The 10,960-nt window shown below is 48.5% G+C and overlaps 1 protein-coding gene across 1 annotated transcript in view; it reads left to right on the top strand.

The window, feature by feature from the left end:
- The first annotated feature begins 861 nt into the window (after positions 1-861).
- LOC132836925 (leucine-rich repeat transmembrane neuronal protein 4) overlaps positions 862-10,960 on the top strand; it is a 191,869-nt gene continuing 181,770 nt past the window's right edge. Inside the window, exons 1-2 of the mRNA XM_060856499.1 lie at positions 862-905; positions 1,588-3,119. Coding sequence (XP_060712482.1) covers positions 902-905; positions 1,588-3,119 — 1,536 coding nt within the window. The 5' untranslated portion in view covers positions 862-901. The remainder of the gene's footprint in view (positions 906-1,587; positions 3,120-10,960) is intronic.

The following is a 10,960-nucleotide window of genomic DNA, read 5'->3' as shown; positions in this document are numbered from 1 at the left end:
TTCCTGTCTGCAAAGAGAGAGAGGAGAGAGAGAGAGAGAAGGTGGAGGGGCTGGTGGATGGTGTCTCAGTACAGCGCGTCAGGACGGACTCCAGTAACACGTTAGCGCACTGTGTTTGGGAAGGGCTATTGGTTGGTGAGTGTGTGAGTGTGTGTGTGTGTATGTGTGTGTGTGTGTCTGTGTGTGTGTGTCTGTGTGTGTGTGTGCCTGACCGCTGAAGTTACAAACCTCTGTGTCTGAGAGAGAGAGAGAGAGAGAGGACGGGGGTAGAGGGAGGGGAATTGGAAGCAGGAGACACGCACACACACACAGACGGGGGGTGTGGGGGGGGGGGTGGGGAAGGTTGTGGGTGGTGAGGGAGAGAGAAGGCGGAGGAGAGAAGGGGTTTGGGGGTTGGTGGGGGAGTGTGGTTGAACGTGCGGAGCTGTCATTTCACATGGATCCAGGAAGCAGCCCGGCTCAGCCTTCCCCGAGCCGGGAATGGGCGGCCGGCGGCTCCGGGCCAGAGCTTTGAAGGGAGGGGGAGCTCACCTCGCCTCGCCCCGCCTCGCCTCCGCTCTTCGGTCGGGCCATGGGCTCACGTCTGCCCGGATTCCCCCTGGTGTGAGGCGGGCAGCAGGCGAGAATGCAACGTACGGTCTGAGAAACCGCGTGTGTGTCTGTGTCTGTGTGTGTGTGTGTGTCTGGGTGGGTGAGGGGGTTGGGGAGGGGGTGGGGGGGGAGGGAGGGAGGGGTGGGGTGTGTGTGTATATGAAGAACCGGGTTTTAGTTTGAGTGGTTGGCTGGGTTGAGGAGGGGGGGGGTAGGAGGTGGGGTGAGTGTGGTAGGGGGGCTAACATTTGAATCACCGGCGAGAGTCAAGCGGAAACGCAGAAGGAAGCAACATAGGACCGGGAAAAGGATGGGTGAGTTAGCTCAAGTTCATTTCACCCTCCCCCTCCCCACCACCCTCCCAACACACCCTTAAACCCACCCCCCCCCTCCCTACTTCACTCCCCCGTCCTCCCACAGCCACCAGTGACAGGAGTCAGGTCTGGGCACTGATGAACACTGACATCTGTCAGGCGAAATGTGTCAGGAGGCTACCTGAATGAAGCGCAAGAGGTTTTCCGTACTGCTGTGGGGGTTTTTATTGCATCGGAAAAGACTGCGACGCATGGGTTGGGTTTTTTTTGGGGGGGTGGAGGGAGAGGGGGTGGGGGTGAGTTGTGTCGGTGGGAGAGAGAGGAGAGGAGGAGGTGGAGGGTTAATTCGGGAGACTGGCCACCGAACTGATTATTGTTTTGTTTGCAAAAAAAGGAGAGAGAAAGAGAACTGGGGGCGCCTGTAAAGAGCAGAGGAAGGGTCAGTCATTGCCCCCCACCCCACCCCACCCCCGTGGGAACTCTGCTTTCCCTCCAACACAGGCTGCCAGACCTGATGAGTTTCTCCAGCAATTTGTTTTTTGCTGCTGGTGCGCTCTCTAATTCCCCCTCTCTAATCGCTGGTTTCTTTTTCCCCTTTTTCCATTCCCCTTCCCCTCCTCTCTCCCCCCCTACCCCCACCCCTCCCACAAACACACACACACCCACACCCACACCCCCTCAGGTTTCCACCTGCACAGAGGCCGGGGAGGAGCCGCCTTGCTGTGCGCCGCCGCGGTGTGGCTGGGAGCGCTGTCCGGTGCTGAACGCGTGTGCCCCCGGACCTGCAGGTGCGACGGTAAAATCGTGTACTGCGAGTCTCAGGCCCTGCAGCAGGTCCCGCGCAACATCTCCGCCGGCTCCCTCGGCCTGTCCCTCCGCTACAACAGCGTCCGCTCGCTGCGCGCCCACCAGTTCTCCGGCCTCCACCAGCTCACCTGGCTCTACCTGGACCACAACTACCTGCACAGCGTGGACGCGGACGCCTTCCGCGGGATCCGGCGCCTCAAGGAGCTCATCCTGAGCTCCAACAAGATCACCCGGCTGCCCAACGCCACCTTCCACCCGGTGCCCAACCTCCGCAACCTGGACCTGTCCTACAACAAGATGCACGCCCTGCAGCCCCCCCAGTTCAAGGGGCTCCGCAAGCTGCAGAGCCTGCACCTCAGGTCCAACTCGCTCAAGGCCATCCCGGTCAGGGTCTTCCAGGACTGCCGCAACCTGGAGTTCCTGGACCTGGGCTACAACAGGCTGAGGAGCCTGGCCCGCAATGTCTTTGCCGGCCTCATGAAGCTCACCGAGCTCCACCTGGAGCACAACCAGTTCTCCAAGGTCAACCTGGCGCACTTCCCCCGCCTGGCCAGCCTGAGGACCCTCTACCTGCAGTGGAACCGGATCCGGGTTTTCAGCCAGGGCATCTCCTGGACGTGGAGCTCCTTGCAAAAGCTGGACCTGTCCGGCAACGAGATCCAGGCGGTGGCGCCGGGCGTCTTCCAGTGCGTGCCCAACCTGCACAGCCTGCACCTGGACTCCAACAAGCTGACCACCGTCAGCCAGGAGACCCTCAGCTCGTGGGCCTCGCTCACCACCGTCAGCCTGTCGTCCAACATCTGGGAGTGCAACAGGAACATCTGCCCGCTGGTCAACTGGCTCAAGGACTTCCGAGGCTACCGGGCTGATAGCGCCATGATCTGCGCGGGGCCCAAGCCGCTGCTGGGCGAGAATGTCATGGAGGCGGTCGACCGCCACGCTATCTGCTCCGGGGCCCCGCCTCCCGCCACCCGCAGTCCGCCCAGCGCCCGGACCACGCTCAAGACGGCAGCCCCGCTGCCGACCAGCGCCGTCACTGTACCGCCGCCCGCGGCCGCCACCACTGGCCCCCCCACCAATGAATCGCTGCCGGAATCGGATCACGACCTGGAGCCCATCTCCCTGCACAAGATAATCGCGGGCAGCGTGGCCCTCTTCCTCTCAGTCACCATGATCCTGCTGGTCATCTACGTCTCCTGGAAGAGGTACCCAGACAGCATGAAACAACTGCAGCAGCGTTCGCTCATGAGGAGGCATCGGAAGAAGAGGGAATGTGAGAGGCAGATTAACTCACCCCTTCAGGAGTATTACGTGGACTACAAGCCAACTAACTCAGAAACCGTGGACGTACTGGTGAATGGAACAGCAGCGTGCACATACAGCAGACCCGTCTCAAGGGAATGTGAGGTACGAAGTATTTGTGCTCCTATGACCATTTTTATCTCTGGGGGTAGGGAGAAGGCAATGTTTTTTCTCTATTTTGTGCAGAGCCTGTTTTTTTTTTGTTGCCAACTTGTTGTTGTTGAAAGTACAATGGACCAGGTTGCCAGTCTGCATCAGGCGCTTTCAAAATGTACGTAGCACGTGGCAAGGTGCAAGTATCATCTGGATTCAGTTGGCAGTGTTGTGTCAGGGCAGGTAATTCAAGAAACAGTCGGCACTTGTGATTTCTCGTGAATAGTCTCAATAGAACTGCGGTAACCATTTACTGCAGTTGAGCAGAAATGATGCATTAACCAATGAAAAGACTGTTTGGGATATTACTATAAATTCATCTCAGCCATCTTCTCAAAAAGTGGCCACAGCTCTTTACATCCAACCTACAGGCCACTGCAACCGTTCCCAATTATGGAACATGGAAAACTGAAATGGCCCAGGGTTAGTGCCTTTCCCAAGCCTTCCAGTAAAAAAAGCTTCAGTTTTGACCGAGTTTGCATACAGGCAGAATCTGCACAGAATCCTACCACTCCCTCCCTGCATGACTCCATCCCCTCTCCAATTGACCTACGCTTGAGAATATGTTCACTGTTTTCTTCAGGCGCATGTCCGTCAATTAGTAGCCTGCCTGCCTCATTAGTCACCTATTATATACTACAGCAGTGGGCCATTCCAATGGTATTTCCACAACAATTGTCAAAAGGAAAGAGCCTTATCCTTTTCATGCAGATCATTTACTTGCCAATTCTGTATCATAAGGATTTCACTTTAAAATAAGCCAGTAATTTGAGCAAATGCATTTGTTCAGTTTCAGTGAGGTGAACTAAATTCACCAAGCCCGTCCTGTTGCTGTATATGTTTCTTTTCCAACAACAACCAGATCAGTCTCCCACAGATGCAGTGCTCTGACAACTGCTCCAGGCTCAGGTAATTCACTGACAAGTTGCACGGATTTATGAGGAAGTCATTGATTGGACACTGCATCTGCGTATTTGTGTTGTTCCCTTATCAACTCAAATATTAGGTGATGCATGGCAAAATGAGCAGAAAATGGCTGCCCCAGAGACTTCGTTGTGTTACCCGGTTTTAAAATAGACCAAAAGGGTCCTCAGTTTAAGTCCCTGATCGATGAGAGCATGGTTGAAACAACCGCTATAGTTAGCCTACCTGAGCTAGGAAGGGGGAGAAGTCAGACAGTCATACAGCACAGAAACAGACCCTTTAATTCAAGTGATCAACATTATCCCCATCAACCCCCTCCCCACACCCCTCTCCCGGTTCTGATGACTGTCCAATGACCCTACACACAGAATCTCAGTTGTGAATGTTGAGTCCAGTGTAATCAAATCGTGTCCTCCATGGTTTAACAGCATGACTTGTGTTCAGCATTCTCCCAAAGGAAGGGTTTAGTGATCAGTTCACCTTTTGGTATTATCAGTGACCCGGCAGTAATGTAGCAACACCAGGGCTGCAGCACCCCAGCAGCAGCTCCTTACAGTCACTCACCCGAAGCAAGACGTATGGCATTTACATCACAAATAAAAGGGGCTACAAATCATCAGTTGTGTCAGGAATATTGACCAACGCAACAGGACAATCTCCTGATCCTCATACACTCAGTGTCTTTTAAACTTGTCTGAATAAACATACAAGACAAGGTGCGAATGAAGCATAAATGCCGACAACGACTGGTTGAGCCATGTGGGTTGCTTCTGTGTTACATAAAATGGGCTGAATATCCGCTTTCTGAACTGTAACACTTCTGCAATTCTCCCCGCCCTTTTTGAAGGAAATCAGGGGTGGTCAACAAATGGTGGCCTTGCAGAAATCCCCACAGCTTCCACCCGTTGACTCCATCTACACTTCTCGCTGACTCAGAAAGGCAGCTAACATCATCAAAGACCCCACAAACCCTAGTTATAAGCTCTTCCAACCTCTTCCATCAACAGAAGACACAAAGATTTACCAGCAGGTTCAAGAGTAGTTTCTTCCCCGCTGTTATTAGACTTCTGAATGGACCCTTCAAATGTCAAAGTTAATGTTGATCCTGCACCTTCTTTGCAGCTGTACCTTTGTATTCCTTGCCCTGTTGTAGCACCCGATGATCTAGGTCATGATCTGCCTGGAACCTCACGCAAACCAAAACTTGTCGCTGTACCAAGTCAAAACAGGTGCGTGGTGTTCACACACACACCTGATGCCCTTGCGGTCCATCCAATTTCATTCTTTCTGTTAACACTTTGAAAGCAGGACCATACAGTGAGTGGCTGATGGTACCATTTCACAGGTCATAAAAACAGACATATGCCAGACTGAGTAAGTGTGGCAGATTTGCTTCCTTGAAGGACACAAGACTCTAAGATCAAAAGAAATAGGAACAAGAGTGGGCTACTCAACCCCTCAAGCCTGCTCCAACATTTAATACAATTGTGGCTGATTTGACATTTTTCTCATCTACATTACTGTCGTTTCTCTGTGACCCTTGATCCCCAACTGATCAATAATCTATCTATTTTACTCAGCCTGAAATAAAATTTTCCTAAAAGTTTTTGTTTCACAAGTGGAGGCATTGCTAGCTCAGGCAGTACTCCATGTCCATCCTGAATTGACCTTGAGAAGGTAATGATGAGCTGTCAGCTTGAATTGCCGCAGTCCATGTGGTTCAGTACACTCACTGTGGTGTTAGTGAGCTAGTTGCTGAACTTTGACTGAGTGACAGTAGAGGAACGACGAGGTAGTTCTAAGTCAGGACGGTGCACAACTTGGAGGGGAATTTGCAGATGGCGGTGTTGCAATGGATCTGCTGCCCTTGTCCTTCAAGATGGTGGATGTCATGGGATTGAAAAGTGTCATCAAAAGGCTGGTGATGAGTTGTTGCAGTGCACCTTTTAGATGCTATACATTGCTGCCACTGTGCATTGGAGGCAGATGAAGTATATGTTCAAAGTGGTGGTTGGATGCCAATCAAGCAGGCTATTCTGTCAAACCCTTTGAGTATCATTAGAGCTGCATTCACCCAAAAAAACACAGTGAGTATTACCATTGATCTCCTTCCTTGTGCCTGGCAGATGTTTGGCAGGCTTCAGGGAGGCAGGAAATGTGTCACATACTGCATAATTATGAACCCAGAACTTTTCTTGTAGCCACAGTATTGATGTGGGATGGTCTGGTTTAGCTTCTGGTCAACAGTGACCCCCAGGGACTCAGATGTTTTAGAGTGAAGAGCAACTCAGTTATTAAGAGTAACTCCCCAACCCAGGAAAGCTGTCGAAGCAGGTGGAATCAGAGGGGTCAAAGGTAGACATCTTACTCGAGTTGTGATAGCTTGCAGAGCGTGAGTGGGTTGTTTGACCATTTCAGATGCCACGCAGTCAGCCAACAGGTATGAATAAGTTGCCTATTAACCACATGCATTCTATTCTCTGCTAAAAGGATATTTCCATGTATTTTATAAGGGATGAGATTGAGGGCTGAGGTAAGGAGGTAGTTTGAGTTGACCAATCATAAAACAATGGATTTGTGGATCTCATTTGCGGGTATTTGAGAGGTCTTCCTAAAGTTTGAGATAACCAATTATAATCTCAAATGTGTTCAGTCTTTTGGCTGGTAAATATTCTGCGCTTTGTGCTTATGACAGTGAATCAATTGGACAAATATTTATTCTGTTAATACATACATTCCTTCATAAAGAAAATGTGGTTGATCGTTTGAACAATGCCTGGCTATTTTGGCTTCATCAGTCTGAGCTCAGTGAAAACCTTAAATTCAAGTACATTGAATATATTTATGAATATAAATGTGTGAATAACTTTACAGAAAGATGGTTATTTCCCACTCTCAACAGCAAGATGCCTATAATTTACAAGCATCTGTCAATCAACTATTATTCCCACTTTTGACTCTAAATGTTGCAGGTTAATCACTTTTCCTCCCTTGTCAGTCCTGTGCAATGGTACCTGTATGCCTGTCTCTTAATGTTTTGGTCTGTGCATTTTTGCATACTGTGATCTGCCTGTACTGCTCATAAACAAAGCTTTTCACTGTCTTCAGTACACTTGATAATAAATAAATCAATCAGTCCTGGAGTACCTAAGAAATAGCTTGAGAGCTATCACAATGTCATTGCTGTATCTCAAATTCACAACCACATACCAGCTCATCCCTCAGCAATGCCATAGGACAGCATACTGTTGACGAAAATTTACAGAGAACTTCTGACACTCAGTCAGCCCATTCCTGATGAAGGGCTCATGCTCGAAACGTCGAATTCTCTATTCCTGAGATGCTGCCTGGCCTGCTGTGCTTTGACCAGCAACACATTTGCAGCCCATCTTCCACCTAGCTGCCCAAAGCTTCCAGAAGGAGGCGCAATTTCAATCCAGTAAGTCGAGTACAGGAAAATTGGGTTACTGTGCACAGGGCTCGATGTACACAGCTACCACTCTGTATGCATGGTGTGGTATACAGCAGAAATTCCCACAAACTAGCCCGAGTTACTTGCAATTTGCCAGAACAGGAGTGCAGGTGTTAAAATTGGTCTTGCATTCAGTAGGGTCAAATGAGCCCAGATGCATCCTTGTGTGGCTGCTGCCTTTTATTGAGAGGCTGATGACTCTGGATCCTGGCTGAAACTTAGACACAGCTACAACCCCTCCCGTGGCAGAAGAACTGACCAACCCCATTTGTTTCAGTTCATTCATGAAGAATGAACACCTGGGTGAAATGGTCAGGAACCAGTGATTGATATGTCAGCCAGACTCAAAAAGAATGGGCTGAGATAAGGAGAGGAAAGGCCAGAGATAATTCTGCCAAGAGAAAATCAAAGTTGAAATGTCAGAAATGAAGCATTCCAACAAGTCATGTTTATTCAGTGCTTTGAATTATTCTGATTCTTGGTGATGCTTAATCCAATTGCAACTGCATTCCCTTTAATATGCTATTTAAATATTGAACTCCTTGGTTAATTCATATTATTCCCTTGGTATATTATGCTGCATCATGATAAGCTGCACCAGAACCACCAAAGCTGGGAGTAATTTTACATTTTAAACCTTTATTTGTACATATTATTCCTTGTGTTTATACAAAAGGCTCTTGTGACTGAACACAGTCCATGCTCCCACATAAAATGGTCTTTAACAAGCGAGCTTTTTTTTTCCCAAACTGAATATCTTTGCTGCTGCAAATGGGCTTTCTGTTGTTAGTATGCTGAGGTTCCTCTCCACTGAGCCGCGCACGAGATTGCTTCCTGATTATTCAATCAGGAGAAAGCAACATGCAAATAGAAAGAAAAGTACCTTTGAAAAAGCGTACAGGGGGTCGCGGGGGTGTGGGTTTCACTATTGAACAGAGCAGTACTTATGAAGGAGGTAGAAATGAATTGTTCGGTGCTCAATTAGCTGAGGGATGGTGGGCCACACATCACAATTGTATTGTCACCTTCAGACAACTCAGCAAGGATTTCACGACAATGTGGTGAGAGATTTCCCTACTGGGGGTGAAGAGCACACAAATTTATCATGCTTCTGGGTTGTCTTGTGCTGGGTGCCTACAAGCCAAGAAATGATGCTTTGATACATTCAATGAAACAATGCTAAAACCAAATCCACTCCTCCCCCCCCACCCCGCACCTGCTCCTGCAAACCCACAGTATACTTCCAGCCCTAACCCCGTCAAAACCTGTGCCCTTTACTGAATAACTCAATTTCTGTGCTGCAGAATGAGGACCTTCAGCCCATCATGACTAGTTGCCCAAATAAGCACTTTGACTCACTGCGAATATTGATATAGGTTTATCGAAGCATTTTAGGATGCAATTCCTAATTTGCGACTGATCAATTTTTGAGGGAGGGGTTCTGCGGCTGAACATAACTTCAATGGAATCTCTACAGAATGGAGAAAGGGAAGACCGGAGGGAAATTTAACTGTGAAGATTCATCTGAGATTCTCTGAAATGAAGCAAGTATGAATAAGACCATAAGACCATAAGACATAGGAGTGGAAGTAAGGCCATTCGGCCCATCGAGTCCACTCCGCCATTCAATCATGGCTGATGGGCATTTCAACTCCACTTACCCGCATTCTCCCCGTAGCCCTTAATTCCTCGAGACATCAAGAATCTATCAATCTCTGCCTTGAAGACATTTCGCGTCCTGGCCTCCACTGCACTCTGCGGCAATGAATTCCACAGGCCCACCACTCTCTGGCTGAAGAAATGTCTCCGCATTTCTGTTCTGAATTGACCCCCTCTAATTTTAAGGCTGTGTCCATGGGTCCTAGTCTCCTCGCCTAACAGAAAATATTTCCTAACGTCCACCCTTTCCAAGCCATGTATTATCTTGTAAGCTTCTATTAAGTCTCCACTTAATCTTCTAAATGCCAATGAATACAATCCTAGGATCCTCAGCCGTTCCTCATATGTTAGACCAACCATTCCAGGGATCATCCGTGTGAATCTCCGCTAGAAACGTTCCAGTGCCAGTATGTCCTTCCTGAGGTGTGGGGACAAAAACTGGACACAGTACTCCAAATGGGGCCTAACCAGAGCTTTATAAAGTCTCAGTAGCACAACAGTGCTTTTATATTTCAACGCCCTTGAGATAAGTGACAAGTAGTCTCAAACCAGCGATGGGATTTGAACCCACACTGTCAGCATCACACTGCTCTGAATGAAGACCACTCTGAAATTGATTGTGGCAAGTTTAAATATTAGGTTCCTCATGTTTCTTCCGCAGTGTCCCTGTTGCAAGTTTTTATGAATTGGTTCGAAAAAAATTAATTGGCATTTTGGGATTTCATTGACAAGTTTCATTATTCTGCCGAAAGATTTTATTTTTATTCCAGGCTGGGAAAAGCAGCAACAAAAGCAGAAATTGATGAAAAATCTCAGCGGGTCTGGCAGCATCTCTGTTTCTTCCAGCAATTTTTAAGTTTGTTTCTGATTTCCAGAATGCACGGTTCTTTTTATTTTGGGGGGGGGGGGGGGGAGAAAGCACCAACTATTTCCCATTTTGTGGCTCAAAATAAGGTGTTCACTTTTCAGCTAAGAAACACTTCTGTCCCCTTAAACCTTCACGAGATGTTGACAGCAGTTAAAGTTTCAAATCCCTTAACCTGAGGAGAAACCAGAGCTGTTAAGAGTCAACCACATTGCTGTGTTCTGGAGTCACATGTAGGCCAGATCAGGTGCAGACGGCAGATTTCTTGTCTGAAACTAGCACAGATGAGACCGAGTGACTGTTGATGGTAGTTTCATGGTCACTCTAAAATTTCATAGGATCCCTATAGTGTGTAGGCAGGCCATTCTGTCCATTGAGTCTATACCGACCCTCCAAAGGGCATCCCTCCCAGACCCATCGCTCTACCTGATAACCCTGCATTTCCCATGGCTCAGTCACCAAGCTTGCACATCCCTGGACACTAAGGGCAATTGGCCATGGTCAATTCACCTAACACCCAATTGTGGAATGAATCCAGAGCATCCAGAGGAAACCCACACAGACACGGGGAGAATGTGCAAACTCTACACAGATCGTCGCCCAAGGCAGGAATCGAACCCCAGTCCTTGACAGTGTGGGGCTGTAATACTAACCACTGAGACGCCATGCCTCTCAAATCTGAAACTAGTTTTTAATTTCAGGTTTTAAGAATTGAATAGGAAATTCCAAAAGCTTCCATGGTGAGATCTGAATGCAGACCTCCCAAAGCATCAGCCTGGACAACTGCAGGGCTAGTCCAGTGACATAACCAAAACATCACTGAAATCAAAGGTGCCAAGACTGTAAAGATTGAGGAGCTCCAAACAATTTATA

This window comes from Hemiscyllium ocellatum, chromosome 48 (genome assembly GCF_020745735.1).
Source record: "Hemiscyllium ocellatum isolate sHemOce1 chromosome 48, sHemOce1.pat.X.cur, whole genome shotgun sequence".
NCBI lineage: Eukaryota > Metazoa > Chordata > Chondrichthyes > Orectolobiformes > Hemiscylliidae > Hemiscyllium > Hemiscyllium ocellatum.
Note: the sequence above shows the minus strand (reverse complement) of the source record. Positions and strands in the feature narration are given on the sequence as shown.